Source organism: Filicampus tigris, chromosome 15, assembly GCF_054856515.1.
Source record: "Filicampus tigris isolate MCC_2025a chromosome 15, RoL_Ftig_1.0, whole genome shotgun sequence".
Taxonomy (NCBI): Eukaryota; Metazoa; Chordata; class Actinopteri; order Syngnathiformes; family Syngnathidae; genus Filicampus; species Filicampus tigris.
In genome coordinates, this window is record NC_141231.1 from 4,767,928 (window position 1) to 4,792,125 (window position 24,198).

The following is a 24,198-nucleotide window of genomic DNA, read 5'->3' on the forward strand; positions in this document are numbered from 1 at the left end:
AATTGTTATGTAAACTTCACACTTCCTCATGGCGTTTAGTTACTGTATACACTTGTCGGCCCAAATGAGTGAAAAGTATAGATTCATGACTTATTTATTTTTCAAAAGCTTTCATTTATTAATGATTTTGGGAAAACCGTTTCCTCTAATCCAAAACCTTTGCAATATACTGAAAGGTACAATTTGTAGCCAATCGGACCGACCAAGCAAGCGGTTTGAAAAAATCAATAGGAGGCAACGTATGACCAGACAGGGGGTTTCTTCTCATATTTGCCTGCTGCTTTGACATTTTTTACAGTGTCCCATTGTCTCACAATTTCGAAACCAAACCTTAATTATGTACTTGCTTTTGTAATACACGTAATGTGTATCATACACTGGATGAACTTGTGTTGAGATAAATTCACAAATATGTCCAGCTCAGTTCAAGATTGAGATCGTAACACGTTGAGCCTTTCAACACAGAATGTGATTACTTTCTGCTTCTGAGTAAATAATGACAGTTAATTGAGTCCCAAAGAGGCTAGTGTCACAAAATACATGGTTTATTACAGTTTTCTTTAGAAAAAACAAACTTGCCTCATGGGTGCCCTCGCTCCTCAATATCATGGCATATGTACTTTATCTGGAGATCTCATTGCTCTTGTGAGTGTGACGCCCCGATCATAAGGCCATGAGAAACATTGGCATGCACTGCTGCGGTTTGAGCTGGCAGACCAACTGACCCTAATTTATAACGACTCCATTGTCTTGGGGAACACAGACGTGTATCAGGCATAAATGAAGTAGGACAGCCACTTTAGCAGGGGAGATGAGGTGATTATTGCTCATGCAATAGTCGACCATATCGAGAGGGATGATCGGCCCCATGTTCGCACACAACACACGCTCCCACACAAAAGAATCACGCATGCAAGCTCATCAAGTCTCAGGGTTGCACGCTTGTGTGTACTCTGCGTATGCATTTACGTGACACGCGCGCGTCTGCAAACACACGCACACTGGCCGACACCCAAACAAACACAATGTCGAGTGTAATTTACTGTAAACAAAGCCCACAGAGATGATCATGATGGCTTCCAGGTCAGCTACACACATTTTTGTCTCTGTGATTGAAATGATTCCAGCCTATTTGGGGTCAGCTGTTCATGTGAGGTGATCTGATACACTTTTGTGTTTAGAGCCATTCACAAAAAAAAAAGAGAGCCTGGCTCTCTATCTTTATGTGAGTGTTAATAAAGTACAGATTTGTCACCTTTTACAGTGATTGTTCAGCGATAAGTAAGCTTACAATCATTGGCGACGCAATTAGTGGCAATTGCACATTGCTCACTTTTGTTTGATACTTTCAGACAATATATCAATATTGTTGTTGCTATTGTTTCTGTATAATGGTGTTCAACTACGGTTAATCATACTGAGAGCTGTCTCTAATACTAACATACTGTACAGAAACACCTCTAAGCATGACACAGTATGCACCACTGCAAAATCACAATAGCATACCTATTATCAAATGAGTAATTCCCTAACAGTGTTAAACAAAACTGAGAATTACTTTTAAAGGCTGACTTTATATGGCTCTTGGACTGGATATCATTCATTGTATGTGTGCATGTGCCTAATAAAGTGGCTGCCGAGTGTCTACGATCCACCATATCACTTTCAATTTTACTTCACTGTGCTGGAACTTGCCCATAAATATGAAATCTCACATTTTTTCATAATCAGTTTTGACTCATGCATTCAGTCGGTCCACTACCTCTGAATGCTAAAACGATGAGACAGGAGGTCAACTAGATTGATAGCTCTTTATTAAAGATCTCCAAAATTACTTGGAATGAAGCATCAGTTTGGAGAAGAAGTTGGGTCCTTTGGCAAGCAGCCGTCAGTGGTACTGTTGGGGATAATATTAACCATCCAATTGTGGAATGTCTGTTTTTCATCCATTCATCCATTTTTAATACTGCTTGTCCTGATCGGGGGCCATTGATGAGCTAACGCTTATCCCAGCTGACTTTGGGTGAGAGGCACAGCACACCCTGAATTGGTCACCAGCATTGGCATTCACACTTACATTCAGTACTATCTATTAGCAGTTTAGAGTCTTCCATTAACCATCATGTTTTTGGAAAATGGGAAGAATCCAGCGTACCAGGACAAAAACATGTGCTTGTGTGCAGGGAGAACACGCAAACCCTACACACGAGCTGAGATTCAAACCCAGAACTTCGGAACTGTGAGGCAGATGTGCAAACCACCTAAAGCTTTGTATGACCCTTTTTTCCACAACTCACAAAATGAATTTGTTGTATTTCACAATTTAATGTATTTAACAAAAACATAATGTATTACCCCATTCGGCAAAGCTTGAATGAACCATCGTAATCCTTTCAGTGAGGAAAGGCAACTTGTAGATTCAAACACACAATGCTGTTTCCATGGTCACCACTGCGTGGCGCAGTGAGTCACGAAGCAAACGTGACGTTCCACAGTGACGCTCGCAGGTATGAATTGTAACCTATGGGAATACTGCATGCCACGAAGAAAAGAAATAGAAACTCTTAAGGGAATAAGCAATAAATACATGAAATTGAATGTGTATGCGCGTGTGTGTTTTAAGTCGTGCAGGGCGGAAAACAAACTGCACATATGTAAATAAGTAAATTAAATATAAAGGATAAAATAGTGAGATTGTTGACTCAACTTTACAACAAATGGGAAGATTTTGATAGATACCACCGTGGCACCTGTGAAAAGAAACGTAAAAAAAATAGAAAGGGGAGATTTGAAAACAAAAATAGAACTTTACCTTCTTGTTGAGGCTGTCAAAAGAGGCTCGTTGTCCTTCCATGTTTACGATATGATCCGTTGTGGAATCTGAGATGCGCCCCGCAACGAAGGATGTTGTTCTTGTAAGTGAGACCGCCGTCATTCAAAATCTAAACGTGCACGCTTGAACCGTACACTGCAAAAACATTTTTACCAGGGATGCTTAAAAACACACACGTGCAACTTAAGGGCACGTGTGCGTTTTAAATAATTTTAAACGTCATTATTTTTATTAGGCAACCTTCCATTTTAATTTGGAGACCTTAATTGAGGAGCCAGTGGTACAGTAACAACCGCTAGGATGTGGACACTTTTTGCAGCGGGCTACGGCTAGTACGACAGTGTAGGGAGAGGGAGTGCGCGATAGATGGGGGTGGGAGAAGAGGGGGAGGTGGGGGGGTTGGTCCGGGGGAGCATGGCTGCAAGATCCAAAGCGCACACTTGGTCTGCTTCCTTCTGGTTGCTAACACTGCTTCTCGCCCGCTGGTGTGACGCGGTCCGTGGACGTTCCACCGTTGGAGCTTGCGTGTTTGTGAGCGTTTTTGGGGACTAGTTTTCAATTTGCATCCAGGCGTTTAGACGATTGCCGCTGTTAGTGTTGCTCTCGTCAGGTTCTTGGTAAGCAACATCGGCGAGAGATCCACAGCTGAGAAGATTCCAGCGAAAATGGCAGCATAAGGACTATATTTGCCAGTCTTGATCTCTATCCAGCGGAGCATTTATCGTTATATTCTGCCCTCAGTTTGACGCTCACAAGCGTGCCTCCTCTCAGGGAATTTTTCCGCGCAAGTTGGCTAAACTGAGTCAGTTGAGTTTATGTAAACTGGATTCCCCCGCGAAATTTACTTTATTTTACTTTTACTGAAGAAAACAGGACAGTTATATCAGAGAGACAAAGAATAACGTCAGGGGTAAACGAACTTGACTTCAAACAGCATCCATCAGAACATTTACATCAAACCAGGACTGTCGTCGGGTTGGCTTCATTGCAAACATGCCGCAGGTGGAAATGATGTTCTCCCTAGTCCTCATCGTCGGGGTGTGCGCTCAGGACCCGGCATCCAAAGTGGTGTCCGACCGCTACGCCGTCTTCTGGAACCGCACCAATCCCAAGTAAGTGCTCCTGCGTCGGCTTTCCTTGCGCGGACACACCGGCGGTGACGATTGACACATTTTCGCTCAATCTCAAACAAAACCAACTCGCAACAACATAAAACAATGTTGATATTTCGTCAATAGAAGATGTGTTTATTTTACATTAGCATTATCATGAACTCAATACGATTGAAAACGCGATGCTGCTTTCCACTCTGGACTCATCCGATGAATCGTGTTTCCCAACTACCGTTGTCCTTGAAAAGTCTGCATATTATTAACAGCTGACTCGCATTGCTTCTTTCACACTGTGCGCTTTTACGCACCATTACACATTTATTATTCAGCTTTGGGCCACTTCATATTTGAAAATCAAACACGCGTGGGGTACGTAAAACGTGCGTCAGTAGTCGGATGAGTTATAATGTCGGGACTACTCTGTCGTTTGTCAAACAAGTCATTTTTACAAGTTACAAGTCAAGTTACAAGTCTTTTTTGGGCTGTTGCTTTTTTGAAGAGGTTTTCTATCCATCTATCTATTTATCTATCTATCTATCTATCTATCTATCTATCTATCTATCTATCTATCTATCTATGAGTGCATGCGTAACTTCAATTTGCTGGGCTTATATATATATATATATATATATATATATATATATATATATATATATATATATATATATAATATATATATATATATATATATATATATCTTTAGTACTGTTATTATTGCATTGAAATAAAAAAATCCAAATTTTCTGGAGAACAAGAGGAGCTTGGTGAAAATTACTGTCAAAACGCTCTAGAAGGCAGCTGTTGTGTGTTTTTAACCAAGACAGCCAAGCTTGCTTTTTAGCCCATAAATTGACAGGATGTTGGATATTCAAATGCAAATGTAGTGGCGAGATCAAAGGTAACCAGTGGGCTGCTAAAAGGCAGATATCTGTAGCTGATAACCGCTCTTGGTTCCACTCACTGGCTCTCGTCCCTTCTCATGGCCTTCAAACTGTTCCCAAGTCTGGTTTCTTGGATGCCATACACCCCCACCCCCATAACGCCTTTACCCCCTCCGCCCGGCTCAAGCTGGGGTAGACAGTGATGGCGAATACAGGGGTATTTTAACAGCAGCCAAGACGCAGCATGCTGTTGAGTCTTGTGAGAGATCCACACATGCTGAGGTCACACATTCGTTAGTAACCAGGCAAGCTTCAGGTTAAGCAGCGCGAAGGGGACCCGTTGTCAGGGTCAAAACCGGGGCAGTACCGCCAGCTATGGGGGGCCCAGTGACGGTTTCGGCACGGCACCCCGCCTGGACTTTGTCTCGGGAGAAAGGCAGCTAAATAAATGAGTAACTCTAAATGACTGTGTCCCTTTCTCATTCATGACTTTAATCTAAAGCTGACCTGAGCTGCATATTGTAAGCAAGAACCATTCTAAAAGCGCTCTTCCCTTATGACCTTCACTATTCCATACATGCTTGTGTCGCCCGTGACCCTGCTGCTTAATGTAACCGCAGCCGCTGTTGGAGCTCTGAGGACCTGCTGTGTTTGAGTCCTAAATTCCAGATTAGCTTTCTTAGCCCTTTCTTCTGCTATCTCTGTTGTACATTTGTCCAAAGTGAGTAGGAATGGCATCCAAAGCAGCAGTCCATACTCAGCCATTCATGAAATTCCCAACAGGAGCTCTGGAATTGAAATGGGAATTGAGTCGTGAAATATAGAAATACATGTTTTAGTTGACATTGTTTCAAAGAGGGCAACAAAGAACCCTTATTGTAATTTTGACAAACATGCATCTGTTTGTGATGCTTCGATACGTGGGAAAAATCATTCCCTGCTCAGATGCGTGCTGCTGATAAGACTCAGGCGGCAAGACTCAGCGTGCTGGAGGAGGGATTTACAACCCGAGGATGATTCAGCTTTGCCCAGTGTTTGAAAAGCTTCCACAATGACTGCGGAGCTCATAAAACTGAATGGCGTTATACTGGGCAGAACTCTCTGTATCTGCGAGTTGTGTTGGGAAGAAACTCAGTGATGCGAGTGATGCGAGTGATGCGACTCCTCATGTTTTTTGATGCCAAATATAGACGTATTAGACTTTGTTGAACAGTTTGTTCAGTCCAGAGACAACAAAAAAGCATGATTTGGAACTGTTTAACTTTGTTTGCTCCCATCAAAGTTGATCTGTCACTCCAGGGATGCCACATGCATCGTATGCTGTGCTTCTGTTAGTTGCTATGCAGATTTCGAAAATCTGGAGATGGCGCTTGTGTGGAATTTTTAGCAGTGTGGAATGTCAAGAGAAGCTCTCTTCAAGTGTATAAAAATGCCAAAATTTCTAACTACGAGGATTGCTTACATGCCATTTTAGTACTGAAAGTCAAATGTTATATTCAAAGAATGTTTTCATTAGTTTTGATAGAAATTGCATTCATTTGGTCATGTTTTATTCTTTAGATTTCAAGGTCATGCAAAACGTGTAGCACAGTGGGTTCGGGGTATATTCTAGTGGTTGTCTGAAGCCACTTTGAACTACTTGTCATTATTTTAAAGACCAATGCAAACGGCAGGGAGTTTGATCAGACCTGAAAATTTCGGCTCTTTTCCGGTGTCAATTGTATATAGTGTTTAATTTCAATCTACTAGCTTTATTTATTTATATTTTTATTTATATTTTATGTATAATTTATATCTATATTTATTAATACATGTATCACAGCCTTTTATTGTTTTTGTTCTATTCATTGTATTGTTGTAAAGTGCTTTGTTACAGCTCTAGCTGTTATGAAATGCGCTATATAAATAAAATTGTATTGTATTGTATTGCATCTCCAACATTTTCATAAGCACATCCTTATAGATCACAACGGTTCGAACAATCAAACCCCGTCTTTGATATCTGACCTACAAAGCACGTTTTTCCTTGAATTCGTCAGCCATTTTTTCGGTACGAGTTCCAAACGTTATATTAATGGCCCGCCACTAGAAATTGGTTCAAAGACACAAACATCTCAATCAAAGCAATGGAAATAAAAATTGTTGCACTTTGTGGCGGGAACGCTCATGTGAGAAAAATGAGCTGCAGATGTTCCTTGTCAGCTTTGCCGTCTGTTTCTGTAACCAAACGATGGAAGAAATTGTATGAGCAGGGTAGTTACTGCTGCTCTGACAAGGAGCTATTAGCGAATTCCCCGCTCACCCGCTATTTAGCTGCTTCATTAAAACCCACCCGAGTCCATCTGGTCCGCACGCAGGCGCTGATGTGGCCTAAGGTGTTTATTTGTTGCTGATAGGTGGGATCACCAGGAGAATTGGTGGCCGGGTTCCGTTTCTAATCTCTCAAGCTGTTTGTGTCTCCGACGCCATGGAAACTGATACCCGTCCTCATCAAAGAAGCTCATTGGGTGGGACTAACAAGCTGACAGCTGGGGAGAGAAGGTATCCCAGCATTCTGCGGGAACACCGTCACCCCAGGGGTTTCCCTTAATCTGTGCCAATAGTCATGCAAAGCTTTCTGCAGCAGATGCAAGCCATCCGTCGTGTAATCAAAGAATCTTTTCAGTGGCCCGTTTTCATGTTTGATCAGTGCGCTTATTGACCCCAATGACCTGTGATCATGCACTGTTTATTCCCGCTGTCACTCGCAGTGCGTACTTGAGGTTTGCGTTTGTTTGTCTTGGAGCTAATACCCCCGCCGTGTGAATACCTCAATATGACACTCGTCCACTTTTCCTCTCCGTCGCGCAATGACCTCCGCTATTTGTTTTCTCTTTTTAATCTTCACTTAAAGGAACAATACTCCACTTTTCACTGGGTGACAGAGTGATATTGTGATAGTTCCCCAGTGGTATTGTGAGTTGGCCCGTTTGCATTGTGTCAAGTGTTTACCCTCGCGTTCCCCCTCTCGGCCTTTCCCCGGCTCCCTGCCGCTCGGTTCCGCTTGGATTAAAAACGGACACAAAAAGGCAACCGCGTCCAAATATTGACTGGGTCTCAGGACCGAATCTTTCTCCCAGCGCCAGCAAAGTCTGCTTGAAAGACCGCTATTGTTGTCTCGGCAGCCCATCGCCGGAGACAGACAAGGAGAAGGAGGAGACGGAGCAGAGTGGGAATGTGTTATCCGAGGTAGAGAAGGGAAATTATAACAACAGGACAACACAGTCCTGGGGGTGAGAGGAGCTTCCTTGGAAGAGGCCAGAGGCTACGCGACGGGCTTGAGAGTCACAGGGTGTGGTCAGAACTAGCGTGTCCTCCAAGAGGAAGTGTCAATCTCACAAGGAGGATCAAAGAGATCGGAATGAATGTGGTTTCCTGCCCAGGAGGTTTAGAAAGTATCAAAAGGTTAAAAGGATAACCTTTTTTTTTTATTATTGTTTTATCTGGGGTTTATCTTCAGTTTTATTAACTGAGTGCAGCACCATTAATGCCCCTCACTGGGTTTCAGTTTTTTAGGCCCTAAATGAAAGAGTATCACATCTCACACAGGGAAGCATTTCCACTCATGGGCTTTATTTGAATAGACTGCACTAACCCGCCTACGAATCAAAATGAATCTCAGTTTCTATCATGCATTCAAAGACGTTTCTTATACAATTATAGCCCAGACAGATCGTAGTCCAAGTACAGAGTCCATAGTTTCCCCACCTCAAAAATCCTTCTTATAAGGTTGTAATTTATCGTGAGTATTGTTTCATAACACATTTAGATATTTCTATCTTTCTATCTTCCTACAACTTGGTGCGGCTTACCCCAGCGCCTCTGTATTTACTACGAGAGAATTAACCACCAGATGAGTTCAACTGTGAGTTTCCGTTGTATTCGTAGTGTGAATTGTAACTCCTTGCAGAGCGGGTGTCAATGGTCCTGTGGAGACGCCCGTCATTCCTCATGCTCTCCATGACCCTGCCTGCAGAGAGGAGCGACCCCAGCTCTCTTTTTTTACGCTCTGACTAATAAGGCGAGGCCCTCAGGCGGCTCGGCTTTGATTGACAGCCACTAGTGATGAGAGGTTACTATCATGTGTGGCGAGAGTACTGGTTCACTACTTTCTGCTCTCTTTTTTAGCACATTTTACAGGTGGAACTACATTGTAAATTGGAAATAATAAACCTTTACAGATTATCAGTCACATACATCAAGAGCAGAAAAAAAAGTCTATGCAACAGGACTCAAAGTAGAATTTTCAAGAATTCTTTTTCAGCAAACTCTAGACGTGCTTGTTACTATCTTCCGATAAAACATTAAGCTTCAATTAATTATCTCATCTTGTCGAGCATTTAAATAATGTATGCTAGTTTTTTTTGCATGACCCGTTGATTGTAATAGTATAGTCATACAAACCATTGCAAACCCTCCCATCTTTCTCAAACAAAAATACACGTTGTATCAACAATTATATTTACCTTGAAATGAAAAGTGACATCACAGTAGGAAGACTTTCACACATTTGTGAAATTGCTTGACTTCTTCTGATGTGTGAATGTTCCAGTTAAGGTCTGCTGAGCTTTCAGCGCACTTGCAGAAGGCAAATTCTTACTTAATGACAGGGGTCGCATTAGTCTCATTGGACCATCTTGACTTTAATGTGTACACTAATCCTGTGTTTACTGATTTGTTTGGAATGTAATAAGTGAAACATATTGGTATAGTAACATAATGTAAATATTTCACATTTTATTGCAACTGTGCTCATCGAAAATGTTAGCGTAGACAGAGAAAATAAGCAACTCTCTATACTCTTTTAGAGATTATTTTAAAAGAGCAGGGATTAATTTAAATTAATTGGAAAGAAAAAAAATGAGTTTTTAACATCAGTTGCCTCATTGTTAATTGCTTACCTGTATTTATTAAAAAAGAAAAAAAAAGAGCTACAATTGTATGCAGTCAAGGTCCAAAATCATTTCTATCCATAGCTGAAATCATGAAGTTTCACGTGCGGTTCAGAAATTAAGGACCATTGAGTATTGGAATGTTAACTTAAATTGACCCACACATTATACCATCCATTCATAGATAGTGCTTGTCCTCATTAGTGTCACAACACAAACGTTTGTATCGATTCCTCTTTCGACTATGATACATCCATACACAAGTTGTTTTTTTAGAAAGAAAAAACGGCTTTTTGATCTGGAAAAAAAGATTTATAATCTTTTTTTTCTGGATGATATATTATGCTACCAAAAAGGTCTCATAAGTCCCCCTCTGTGTTGTGATAAGATATTGTGTGACTTTAGCTTTCTTTTGTTTGATATGCGCCCCAGTCAATGGATTAGCGGGAGACTCTTCAGCCTTAATCTCAGTTTCACTCCGCTGCACAGAGATTCACTTTTCTGCTGTTCGAATCTCGGTGAGGCTTTTTTGTGAATGCTGTTTAAATGTGAGTGGTGAAATGGCATCCCCTGTGTCTTTGTAGGCACCGGTGAGGGTATTAGCAAAGAGCCTCTAAGGGGCTTAAGAGGTCAGCCCTCCTTTTGTGCGGAGACACAAAACACTTCCTGTGGGACCCTTCACCCCTCTGTGTTCCTCCTTCAGAAAGCCAGGTCCTGCCTGACCATTCACATTAATCAGTCTTACCTCCTAATGACTGCAGTAAAGCTCCTAAAAACTGCTTCCAAGACGCTCCTAAAGAGCCACTAAGCTGCTAACAGTTTGCACAAGTCCGCCGCACTTTGCAGGGCAGTGCTCAGCATGAAAGATAGCGAGGCGGCTGCTGGGGCCCCTCGCCCTCGCCTGATGTTCTTAAAATTGCAAAACATTAGTTCAGAGTATTGCTGAAAGTTCTACTAAAGTTCTACTACAATGTGACAATTCAAAGTGATACCATTAGTATTCATTTAATAGTAGAGATAGACCGATGTGGGTTTTTTTTAGGACCGATTCCAATTATTAGTAATCAAAGAGGCAAATAACCAATATTTGGGGCCGATATTCATCTTCAGCAAAAAGGAAAATATTGGCGTCAAAATTTAAAGAATAAATACAACTCTTAACTTTGTTGAAACGTCTTCAAACATATTTATTGAAGAATTTTTCAGATTTGCATAATCTTACTTTTTTTTAAAAATTAGTATTGTATATGTTTGCCAATACATTTTTGTGTAAAATTAGAACTAAAAGGGAATTCCCAGGATAATCAGCATATCTTCAAAAGATAAATGAACATTTAAACAATATCTCCATATATTTTCTAGACTAAATAAAATTCTCCAAACTCTAAAAATGACAGAAGTGTTAAAATTTCACTCATCTTTGTTTTGATTTCAAACAAAAACAAAAAGTGCAAATTGTTCTCATGGTCAGTAAAATCTCCTATTAAGTTAACTGAAAATTGAAATGAATAGTTCTTGAAATTAACACAGTTTCAAATTTATTTATTATCGGCCATCAGATTTTTAAGAAAAAGAAGATGCATATATTCATCAAAACACTGACTATCGGAGCTGATAATCGTCCGGGCCGATAATATAAGATAGACATCTTTATTTAACAGAATGGAGTAGTGTACAATTCCCTGTTTAAGACTCTAATTTTTCTCATCCGACACAGTACAATTCTTTATCACGGCATGAATTCCACCCTGTGACAAAACTGAGTTACGATGTGAATATTGTCAATTCAGTCGTTTCTTTCAGACTCATGATTCGTAATAGATCGCAAAATAAACTTTGGATAGTGTTTGTTTGAGCAGAATTTTAAGGCATCTCTTCTACTGGATTAAAAACAAAGAGCCAGCTAATTTTATAGTCGTTGAGTTTAAATAAAATAACTCGTTTGCTGAATATATCCATTGAGTTAATGGGTTAGTGCAATTTAGCCCTCAGATGTGGGAAAAAAAAAACCCTCCTCATTAGGATAGCAATCATTTTAATGGCAACAAACCTGTAAAGCTTTTGTGTCTCTCTTGCCAAGCTGGACTGAATCAATCATGCCATGATGGTGAGTTTTCATCCATGACATTATACCTCAACATCCTGGAAGTAAAGTGACTTTTCTCTGGGGAATATATTAGCGCTGATTGATGTATTTTATTGCACAGTATAATCAAACATGTTGTAGGAAATTCACAAAGGCACATGTGATTTGTCAGTGTCGGTTGATGATGAACTCGGATTGACTTTGCTGGACCTTTGGTGTGACTCTGGGACCCATTGAATGTTTGCTCCTGTCGGATTTCTGCTCACTTGGTGCTTTGGGACTTGTGAAATATTAAATAGGCTGTTTGTGATCTCACGATAGAGCTCGGACAAACGTTCACACGCAACCAGGAGAAATCCAGGTCAGGATGATTTTAATCGACGCCTTGCCATTATGTCGCTATTTTTCTTTTTTTTTTTTTTTTTCCCACAAATACTTTTCCGGGACTGTTACTTTGATTCTGTGGATTAAATAGTTATTTTATCGCTAATCAACTTAAGCACAGGTTCATTTGCTAAACTTTCAGACTGTCTTTCCATGACGACATGTCTGACTTCTCCTCTTTGCCTTTTTCTTCACACTGCGTGGTAGAGCGCCCAGCTGAGGCCGCCATTTTCCGAATTCGACTCCATTTTGTCTCTAAGAATAAAAAGTAGGTTACGAATCTTGGGCAGTCACATGATCAGTTTAAGATCAGACATCCAACCACCCCACCAAAGAGAGGTCTCTTTAAGTTACGTATGAACTAATTTATATTTAAATCCTCAAATCTTCTGTAAAAGTAATACACATTTTGAATCTGTCAGTCACACATTTTTACCTAGCCACGTTTTTATTGTTGTTATTATTGAGATTCGAATGGCTGTCATATAAATTTAGTAACTTCATTTATACAAAAACAATGATATTATTTTATATTATATAACCTTATATATGTTAGCACACGTTTTATATGCAGTCTTGATTTTTGGTGCGAAACAAAACTTACTTCAAGGACATTATTAAAAGTAAGAACTGTATCTGTTGTGAGGTGCCGTCTGGTCTAAAATGCAACAAACGGTTGAGCTGAGGATTGTTTTTAGAGTATGCTAAGAATTTGGAATGACTCAGTGACAAAGTCTACCTAAAGTTAGTTGGAGTTTTCACCTAAATGTTTACATGATGACGAGGAGTCGCATGAAATGAAATATCTTTTAAGCCATAACTTACAGAAAATCAAATCTATTTAGCTGAAAATAATCATTTGCAATAACTATTCTCCTTGGGGGGAAAAAAAAGAATGTCGGCGTAGTTTGTGTCCCAAACAACAAACGGTTGTCGGTACCTGGTGCACCTATAGTATACGAGTTGGTGGTACCTTGGTGCTCATATCATTGGTCAGGGCAGGAGCACAGCGGCAGCACGTGGGTCAACGCTGCGAGTGCTCACATCTATGATCCCCTTTTATGTCTTGGCTCCATCAGGGCCCAGAGTTATTCTTGTGCATAATTGATGGAGGAGTTAGAATAGCAGAAGTAATGCGATGAGAGGGTGCAGCCAAGCGGAGCGAGGGATCGCGTGCGTGGGGCTGCAAACATTGCAGGGGACGAGAGGAGGGCATCTGGCGGAACAGGTCCCTGTGCTGAGTCGACACAGAATATGTCATCGCGCTAGCCAACCACAGCGGCCCGTTCTCCACCAATGAGAGGCCTCTACTCCAGCGGAGTACTACGGCCTCGGACAAGAGACACGTTCATTCTCAGATATATTGTTGGCTTCCATTGCCACTCCTTTGTGCCAGTAAAGCTTCAAGTAGATTTGCAAGATCATTCATGTTTTGCTGCTTTGAACAGAAAGCTGAAATGTCAGAATTGACCTTAGGGAAGTTTTTGGGCTCTCTTGGGGAATTCTTAGGAATCCTTTTCAGTGTGAGCAGTGACAGGGCGGACATCACAGCTCCCACAAAGAGAAGCTAATAGTTCAACAAGCCTGTATTGTCTGTTTGACAAAAGAGACAATGTCAGAGAGAACCAACCTGATACCCGAAGGGAGACAGGTTTCAGTTTCTGCTCAATTTACATACAACTCTTCTGTGTCAAGCTTATCTTTCAGAAAATGTAACAAGGAATGATACTGAATTCCTCATTTGGTAATCTTCATTTGAATGAAATGGACCTAAAAGCAAGCATTTTATTAATACAAATCAAATTACTATCACTTACAACAATAGATAGACAAATCAATTAGCAGTTAAAGCATGGATCAGTGTAATTACAGATTGTTAAAAAAAAAAAAAAATACCACTTGCATAAAGTTGTGAAAACATTTCTAAAGTGAAAATAGGTAGTATTTAAGTTAACTATTTTTGAATTAAAAAAAATACTAGAAGTGTTTTTTGTAGGGAAGAATCATTGTTCAAATGTAATCTTTATTTATTTATTTGTTATGAAATGATGAATGAATAAACAATTTAAAAACTAAAAGAGTAAAAAGCACTACATATATTTTTTTGAACAAATTAATGACATATATTTGTACCGTACATATATATGTATATGTATTATATATATCTTTGAACTGTTGAATATTATATATTAGATTATTATACTGTATGTCAAGTTGAATTGCTCATTTCAGATTTTCATAAAGTGTTCAAATTTTGAAGTAGTTTAAAAAAATAATCTTGCCTCACGTAACATTTCTTTGCCGATCAATGAGGGAAAAGTAATTATTATAATGAAAAAGTCACAATGAACTATATCGCAAAGCATACCGTTATAATGAATACTAAATATCATAATAAAAAAACTGAAAAAAAAATAGTACCGTAAATAGTCAAAAACAACAGTGCTAAACTCGTGTATATTTGTGCAATTGTCGCGTATAAAGATTTGAAATTTCCACCTTTTTGTCTTCCATAGAAATTTTAATAATTTTCTACTGTTGAGAAATGTTTCTATTCATGTAGTGTTAGTTGTCTGTTTTAAATTAATGACCTTATGTGTAAAATATACATTAAGTGCAGCTAATTGGAATTTATTGTCGTATTGTTGGCAGACGACGTGTTCTTGCCCTTGTTCGCTGGTCAGCGTAATAAAAAAACAGTGCCGCTGTTCAGACTTGCAAAATAATTTGTGTAGACAGTAGCTGCTGTGTGAAGTCTGTTGAGAAAAAACGACTTGTCCAGCAGAGCACTTAGAGGTCACTGGACCTTGACTCAGCCTATTAAGGTCATAAAAGCAAACTCATAAAGATGTTTTATTTGTTTCCTGAGTATGCTGGCTGCTTAGGTTTCCATCAGTAGTCTTTATGGCTCACTACTCATATTTCTGTCTCTGAATCCCGCATGGGAGAAAGGACAAAAAGGTTTAAGTGGTTAATTGCAAAAACATGGTCACCAAATTTGACAAATCATTTTCTGTGTTCCTTATGTAGAAATCTTGATTTTTTGGGCGGGGCGGCAGGGGAAGGAAAAATACAACTATATTGATCATTCATAGAAAAATAGCTGAATGTTAAACATGTGTGATATTACTTCAGTATTATTCTAATTAATATAATTGTATTGTATTGTATATGCATTGTCCTATAATTTGGATTTTAAACATATTGGCTGTATGTTTGGCATTAAAAATAGAAGTAATTAGTGTGTCATGTGTCATCTTCCAAACCGCTTATCCTGTAAAGGGTTGCGGGGAGGTGCTGGAGCCTATCCCAGCTGACAACGGGCGAAGGGCAGACTACACCCCGAACTGGTCGCCAGCCAGTCACGGGGCACACACACAGACACCGTCACTGAGCGGGAACCGATCCCACGCTGCCCGCACACAACTCAGGCGTGTGTACCACTACACCATCAGTGACCCAAGAAGTAATTAATATTTTTCTTTAACATTATATTACATTACATTATACTTCATTTCAACGTGTATATTTTGATGGTAAACAAACCACATTTTATGCTAAAGGGATCAATTGAGGCCATCGATTTAAAATTGTCATTAAATTATTTTAGGTAATCTTTATGCAATAATTGAAAAATGTTGCCACTGCAGAACATGGTAGTCATATGTGAAGTAAAAATTGTTTCTGAATGTGTGTATATTATTGTGTACATTTATTCGTTATTTTCCCTTGAATAGGGAAATAATTCCATACTTAAAATTGAATCTAACTAATCTAATGCTGGATCCAGTCTAACTGCTTTACTGTGCCACTGTGATTTGGTGACACGTTTTTTTTTTTTTTTTTTTCAGGCAAAATAATCAGCTTTTTGGTCTTTTAAAGAGTGCTATTGAATTTAACAGCAAAAAAACAAAAATCTTCTCAAGAGCAAAATGGCATTTGCATGCTTGGACCTTGCTTTGATATCGCCATGTGTCACTGGCCTCAGGTTCCAAGTCTGTCACTTGCCCTCAGTTTCATGATTTCAGGCTGTTCGCTTATGAGCTTGACGAAAGGGGACAAATTGATCGACTATAAAGATACTTGGCCGCTCCTCTGGTTTACATGGTCCTTCCATAAGCAGCGCAAGTGAGGTCTTGACACATGATACACCGAGCCTGTGGGGGTGCTTCAAGAAAAACGGCAGCTAAGACGTCACACACATTTACCATACGCCAAGCCACTCCTGTATGGAGGCAGGCCCACTCCAAAGTTTGCCCAGCAACCCAACAGTGTATAGTGGGAGACATTGTGCTCAGGTGCAGCATAGCTGTTTGACACAGTTACGGGTTCATACCACGAGAAAATGTATTTATATTCACAAAAAAATAGTCTTTCTTTTTTTTATTAGACTTACTTAATTTTTGTCAAGTAGCAAAGAATTTTCAATCCGTTTTTTAAATTACTATGCAGTTTGAAGTGCGCAAACACACTTTCTTATATTTACTTCATCATTATGTAAAGACTGCCATCTGGCACCCAAAATGTAAAAAAAAAAAAAAAAGGTTACTACCCCTCAACCTTGCTATACAAATGGATCGATATGCAAATTATTTCTCAAGGAGGGGGTGAAGGAGGGTTGCTTCGTCTCAGAAAGTCACCAATCAGGATTTAGCTTGCAACCCTAAAAGAACCAATGAGCCATGAAGCAGCTGCACTGTCATTGGCCCGCTGAGGACGGATCACCAAAACTATGCCAGATACACCACGGTAGAAATAACCCATCATTCTTATTACCGGAAGGGAGCAGGGAGCTGGGTTCATTCTTGCCGCTTTCTTGGAGTGAAAAGGCAACAACTTTTTCAATAATTTGTTATTTGTATGATCTGTGCGCGCATCCTGCCAAGGACTTTAGAAGGTTACAAGGAGCTGCAGGTCCTTGCTTTTGATTTGAATATCTTGTGGTATTCCCTGAGCATTCCCGCCTATCCGTTCCGGATCTCTGTCGCTTACACACATGTACACGCACACACACACACATGCACACTCACGAGAAAAATTATCCAGAGACAGTTTTATTCGTTGTAATATTTAAACACAACAACAAAAATATACATACTTTCCCCTCAAATTATGTTTTCATGTTTTATTATGTTTATATTGCAGTCTGAAAGTTGTTCCCATTGTACACCGACATTTTGATCTATTATTCTTTTTGTCAATTTGTGAGGCTAACATGGCATAGTTCATTCTAATTATTCGATCTTGGCCGATGACAAAAATGAGGCATTATCTTTAGCTATGGAAATACATAAAGTGTAAAAATAGTCTATTTAGGTTTAAGTTTCTCTGCTTAATCAATGTCACACTGCTTTAAGTATCACCATGGGAACCTCCACTGAACGATGCGGTTAATAAAAGTAGTGCTTCTTTCAATTATTTTATTTCAAGTCGCACTATATTTAAAGCAAATGCTCGCCGTAAATCATTTTGAACATCTCACATCAATCACAGTGACATGGCTTCAATATGTCAGTAACATGTCATGCCTGCATTGTTAGATGCAGTCTTACAATATCATCACTTCATGGAATTATATTATTTTATGTTATATAATAATATAATATAATATAATATAATATAATATAATATAATATAATATAATATAATATAATATAATATAATATAATATAACATATTTCAATATCAAGAAACACCAAGTTACTGCAAAATCCACAAATCTAATCAGGGGTAATTCTGCATCTTGCAGTCATTTGATTGCACACAATTGAACATAATTAATAAAAAGGCCAATATTTCCGCTTTTTATTCGTGCAAGAGTGGTCGCAAATATGACAACCAATATATGGAAAGATATACAGTACTGTACATGGAAAACATATTTTCCGGTCACTAGTCAATGTCATGAAACCAACATGAATCCAGAAAATGAGCAGTTGTCGTCTGAAGTCAAGACAATGAAATCACATTTGAAATAGTCGTCTAATGTGGCGTACATGCACTTCTCTCTCCTTTCCTGCCATCCAGATGCTGACTGCCGCTGCGCCGCCATCAGATAGGACAGGGTGATTAATGCTTCTCAGTCTGAAGAATTCAGTGCTATGAAGAAAAAACAAAACAAATTCCTTAACCCCTGACTGTTCAACTGACTCTCTGCCAATTCTCACTTGTCCATGTGCGCGACACACAAGGACTAAACGTTCATTATAAGGTGTAACCGCTGCCTGATGACACAAAGGGATCAGTTCCACCACAGAATTTGGACCTTTGCGTGACAATAGGATGTTTTTCATGTTTTAAATGAACTTTGTCGGTCTGTGGAATGTTTGATCTTATTGTAGGTCCTTTTCATTATTTCTCCCTCCATTTGTCAATAGAGAACAAAGCTGTTTAAGACTGCATATCCAACACAGGCCACTAAGGTTGCATATTTTGGCGCCGGCACACTGAACTTGCTGGTGTTACAGACTTTGAGGAGACAGTGTGACACAAATATGCCATTGGTGCCAGCGCGCAGAGGAAAACCCGCACGGACGTGTGAGCAGGGTGTCATATGTTGATCCTGTAAGTCAGCTGTTTGATCATAAATTGTGATTAATCAGCCATGAGACAGTTTGAATTAAGTGCAGCTTTTCATGTCAGAGTAAGTGCAGCTTGAGCCGTCTGGCCAGTCCAAAATACTTTCTGGTTTAGCCCAGCAGACGATGAGAGAGGAGGGTGGTGGCAGCCTGTACCTGGAATGCAGCAGGCTTTAGTCTGGGATTTCTTGAGAACAATACAGTTTCGCCCTTCTGATTAATGTGTGCAGTAGACTGAGGGACAAAAAGAATATTGATATTTAGAATGTATGAGCTAGAGAGCGAAAGTTTTTCCTTGGATGGAATTGCTTCTGTGCATTGTACTATTTATTTCGTGAACTCATTTCGAATGGATGTCAGTAAGATTGCAAACTTTTTGCAAAGGCCCAACAATTCTCATTTGGATCAACACCAAATTCATTCATGTATGAAGAAGTGCATTTGTATTTTGTGAACAAATGCCATGTGTTCACAAAGAAACCGAAAATCATTTAACGTTACCACAAAGAGAAAACAAGAATTTGTATCTTCATCCAGTTCCAACCGTTTTGAAAGCTTCTCAAGAACGACCTAAAAATTGTTTGCGTTATCCTAAAATAGTGATGAAAACAAAACTCTTTTGGCAGGAATAACGTATCTGTTGGTAATCCTTTTTTTTTTTTCTTTTTTTTGTGCTCAATATTCAGTTTGAAAATTGTTTTCGAAACATCTTATATCCATTCAAATTCTCACTAGCATGGTTTTCATCACATTTATCTTGGATGCAGCATCTATTGGGGAATCGAACATGCAGCTGTTCGTTCAAGTGTAGCCATTTTCCAGGCCGCAAGCTTCTTCAGCTGAAATACTCCCACAGGAGCAATGGAAAGAAAAGGTGGTGTTTTTTTTTTTTTAAAGAACTGAAAGTCACATTTCTAAAGTAGTACAGTGAACATTAAACCGGCTTACATTTCTACCTTGGGGTGCCTTGACTGGATGGTGACAGCTGTGTGACCAATGTGTGACATCATACCAGCACACAATGCAAACTTTGAATGAATTCACAATGTGTTAAACTGGATATTACATTCTAACAAGGAACACAAGTGCAAGAAAAGAAATGCTTTTGTTTAAAAAAATCTCCGCTGTCGCAAGCAATGGCAATTTTCTGTTTTCTGTCTCCACCGTTTTTCTGTGATATCACTTACTGGTACATTAGCAGAGGGTGCCCGATTACTGGTCTGATACTGATCTGTTATTTAGGCGTCATTTACTTTTTTTACTCAGCTTATGACACTGGAAAACAATAAAAAATGATTTCATTATGTTGAACTGTGAGTGTGATAGAGATGTTATCCCTACGACCATTGTAGTTAGAATTACGGTAACTACGGGTAATTTCAAGTATCAAGGTCATTAGTGTTATATTTTTTTCTATGTGTTTTTTTTTCTATCCTGAATTTTAAAAACAAAATAAATAACATAACAGATAAAACTGAGGAAAACTGGCTCACAGGTTTTTTTTGTTTTTTTTTCCAGTTGATAACTACAAAGTAAAATACATTTTTATAAAATTGTATGTCAAGAAAATTGGAAAGCTTCTCCTTGTGCAAAAAATGGAATAACGTTGCCAATTTTCGGCTACATTTTACTCACACGCATGAGCTGTCTTCCTCCATCTTGTATTTGCTGAGCAACACAATGACTCCCAATCGCTTAAGAGTCATTGTCACGTTTACTAAGAAGATTTTGGGTCAAACAGTTTATGAACCTCTGAATTTGTATCGCTGCAATAGCTGCCCAACAATCACGCCACATGAACTCACCTCAGTTGATTGTTTGATGTGTCTTACTTGAGCGAGAAATATCATGAAATTGCATTCAATGCTAGTGCAAACGCTTTGAAATTCGGTCAACTCACCCGGCATGGCACGTCCAGTGCATGCCGTGCCCTCCCCACCAATTTCGTCTACCGCCCTTTTGTTCCGCTCCAGAATGGAATTGACGCGTGTGAATCCGAATGTGATAGCAGCGGGCTCGAGAGTTCATTATTTGTCGCTGTTCTCACGGGGTGAGTGAAAAATCACTCCTTTGTGCCTCGGAAGAAACAACCTTCCTCTGACCTCATGGTTTGCGCAGTGTAATGTCAAAGGGCCTGCGGTTTGCAGGGCGTAGCCACACCCACTCTGTTGTCTCCAACCGGGTTCCCTTCGTCTCACAGAGAGCGAGAAAAAAACAGCCTTGTTGTAAACAAATTTTTGGGCTTCCGCATGTTTTCTACCACATTAATTGGACATTGGCTCCTAAGAGGATCTTTTCTTTTCTCCATGTCAAGATTCTGCATGCGCCATACACCACAGGGCTGTATCAAGAAAACTACAAATGAGAGGTTTCCCAACGTCACCTCCTCTGGTAGTCAAATTTGTCTTCAAACACGTTAGAATTCATCTACAGATAGCTGTTATGATCTTGAGGCTAACCCATGACATAATGACCCAGACAAACCTTTTGGGTCTTCTTATACTTTTATGTAGTGCAGCCTATGCAGTTGTGCTTTGGTGTGTGTTTCATCGCATGACCGCCACCGCTGCAGTCTCTCTCTTATCAAAGGGTAGGGAGGGGTGTTGCTGTTATTAAATCATGAACAATTGTATTTTATTGAAGAAAACGGTGCAGTGAATGTATTCAAGTGGCTGTTTGGATTGAGACGAGTGAGTCTACCATCGAGCCCGCCGTCACTAAACAATCAAACAGAAACTTTTATGAGGCACTTGAAATAAAAATCACAAAATGCAGCAGCACGGATGTCCTATTTCAGTATTTTGTCTTCTGTTTCTAGAAAGTTTTTGTTTTGATATATCAATCAAGCAAACAGATACATTTTGAGAAAAGAAGCATTTATAGTAGCTTGATTTAATTAAATATGAGACTCAATGTTGTAGCGCAACGAGATTGCCGAACTTTGTGGTACAAATGCCCCCCTCCGGCATGGATCCATACTAAGCCAGATTCTATCACATGCATTATTGGACTTTGGATAGCAAATCCTCCATACTGTGTGGTATACAATAGGCCACTTAAAAACGGCTTGACCTTGTCCATGTGTTCACGAGGCTGATTTTGGACCTCTCGCTGATATTTCATCGCACCCGCCTTCATCTTGCCATCATGTCCCACTTAGTCTGTAGCATTGAAATGGCACATTTCAGCTCAACTAAACTTTCATGGGAAATGGCCGCTTCTTCTGTGGAGGAAGAGCTGTTAATGGATTAAGTGGCTGCTGTTTCCCACCCGAGGGCCAAGCCTCTAGCGTACCCCAGTTTATTCAAGTTAAAGCGCAAGCATCCCACCCACCCCCTTAATCTGAATGCTGTCTTATAGGCATGGCCAGCGTAGCTCAAATTTATACTCTGGTCCTCTGCCATGAACTTGGCTTTCCTGCCCCTCTTCACCCCATTCATGTCAGCAGGCCTTGGCATTCTTCTTGAGCTTTTTAAGTGTGTTCACTTTGGATGGCGATGAAAGGAGTAGTGGGAACATGGGATCCTAAATCACTTAATGAGGGGAGACAGGCAACGCTTTTGTCCAGCTTGTTCTTTAGTTGCGTCCAGCCAAAGGCCTCTAACGGGCTCTGACACCTCGCTCTGCTGCAGACCGGAGTGCGGGTGTTTGTGTGTACGAGTGTGTGTGTATGTGAAATTCTGCCGGTGCATCCCTTCAGCTGTCGGCTTCTGCGTCCGTCCAATTTTTGCTTTGCATTTCAACATTAATTCGCATTTCCTAACTACATCGGCTTATTTGTTTGGTCTCCGGGCAACAGGAAGCGTATTTGTGATTGCGGTGAGGGTTAAGTGGGAGGTGGTAAGAAGCTGCACAATGTGTAAAGAAGGATGGCGTCGCACCCTGCGGGTGTTTGGCCTTGGCCTGCAGATAGCATGTGAGCACGTGCTGACTGAGCTGGGGAATGAGGGCAAAACCATAGGGGAATGTCTAAAAAAAAACAAAAAACAAAGACCTAATCTTTTGTCTTACATCATTCTTAAAATGCAATATCTAACAAACAGCTTTTAAACTTTAACTAATGTTACTCAAAACTGTGTATAATAGGGCTATACTATTTAGGTTGTTTTGGCATATGTTGCAATTTCAATGCGAGTCGCGATTTTCTTAAAATCACGTTAAATACTATAGTAACTATTTACAGTAACATTTGCAAACATGACAGAAAATGACATCATACCATCCAAGCGTATCACTCTATGGACACTAAAGAAGCTGCATGAGGGAGGCAGTCCTTTTTCACGTCGGCCTAATTTTTTTTTTTTACATTTTATAACATTTTTGGACTGTTTGGAAGTGATGCCAGCCTAGAAGTAACAATAGGCGACTATCTTATCTTTTTCATCGGGTGCGTAGAAAATTAAAAGTTGGGGGTGACAAGATGCGTGAGAAATTGAAATTCAACTACAGTTACGATAAAGACAAACAACATAAATTACAGCTAAATGTATTTTATTACTGTTATTATTATTATTTCCATTGTAACTATTGAACATTTTTTTGTCTTTGTATTTGTAACTGGGGTTGCCAATGTTGTGTGTGTGCATGTGTGCAAATTTTATTTTATATAAATAAAGGATGTTGATTGTTGAGAATGCATTTCCAAGTTTTTGTTTCGCGGACCCTCTCAGATAGCCTTCGACACCCCAGATAATAAGAAAAATGTCCCTTTTGTTAAACCCAAACAAGATCCTTAAAGTGGAAATCAACCCAAACACATATGTTTTTCAAGAATATGTTCACTAGTTCAAACATGGCATTCTGATTAATATTGCGTTTGTGGAATAAGAGTTAATTCACCCGTTTTTAGCCATCTCTGGGGGCGGCCATTTTGTCACTTCTGTGGACAGAAAATGACATCAGTTGCACAGGGCTCAGGTAATGTGAAAATGACCCGCTGTGTCTCATTCTGTTTCAGTAGTTAAACTCTCTCCCGCTTCTTTAATAAACAGTCACTAAAGGGGTCAAAATTTTTTATAAATATAGCAACCAAATCACTAAGGTGGCTACCAAACGTGCGCAGCTGACATCCCAACTACCTAAACAATGGAATATTTTGCACTGCAGCTTTGATTTCTCCTTCACTAGCAAAATCTGCGCAGCAATAAATTCCAAGAGTGTGTTGTAATAAATGTACACTTGACTGCAGAATTATTGCGGACGAACTCTGTTTATGACCCTGACAGACTACAACACCAATTTCTTGAAAGGCATCAGGCAGGCAGTGGCAGTCAGAGGTTAGCTTTGTAGTAAGAGCCCTCCCCCATCATGACACATTTCTCACCCTTGGCTTCCTCCATCGTCACATTAACAACTTGCTCTTCCTCACCTCTTCGTCATCTGCTTCTTTACAC

At 39.8% G+C, this 24,198-nt stretch overlaps 1 protein-coding gene across 1 annotated transcript in view; it reads left to right on the forward strand.

Moving 5' to 3' along the window:
• Nucleotides 1–3,252: 3,252 nt before the first annotated feature.
• LOC147135207 (ephrin-A5b-like) overlaps nt 3,253–24,198 on the forward strand; it is a 75,128-nt gene continuing 54,182 nt past the window's right edge. The window contains exon 1 of the mRNA XM_086054312.1: nt 3,253–3,945. Within this exon, the coding sequence (XP_085910438.1) occupies nt 3,827–3,945 (119 nt within the window). The 5' untranslated portion in view covers nt 3,253–3,826. The remainder of the gene's footprint in view (nt 3,946–24,198) is intronic.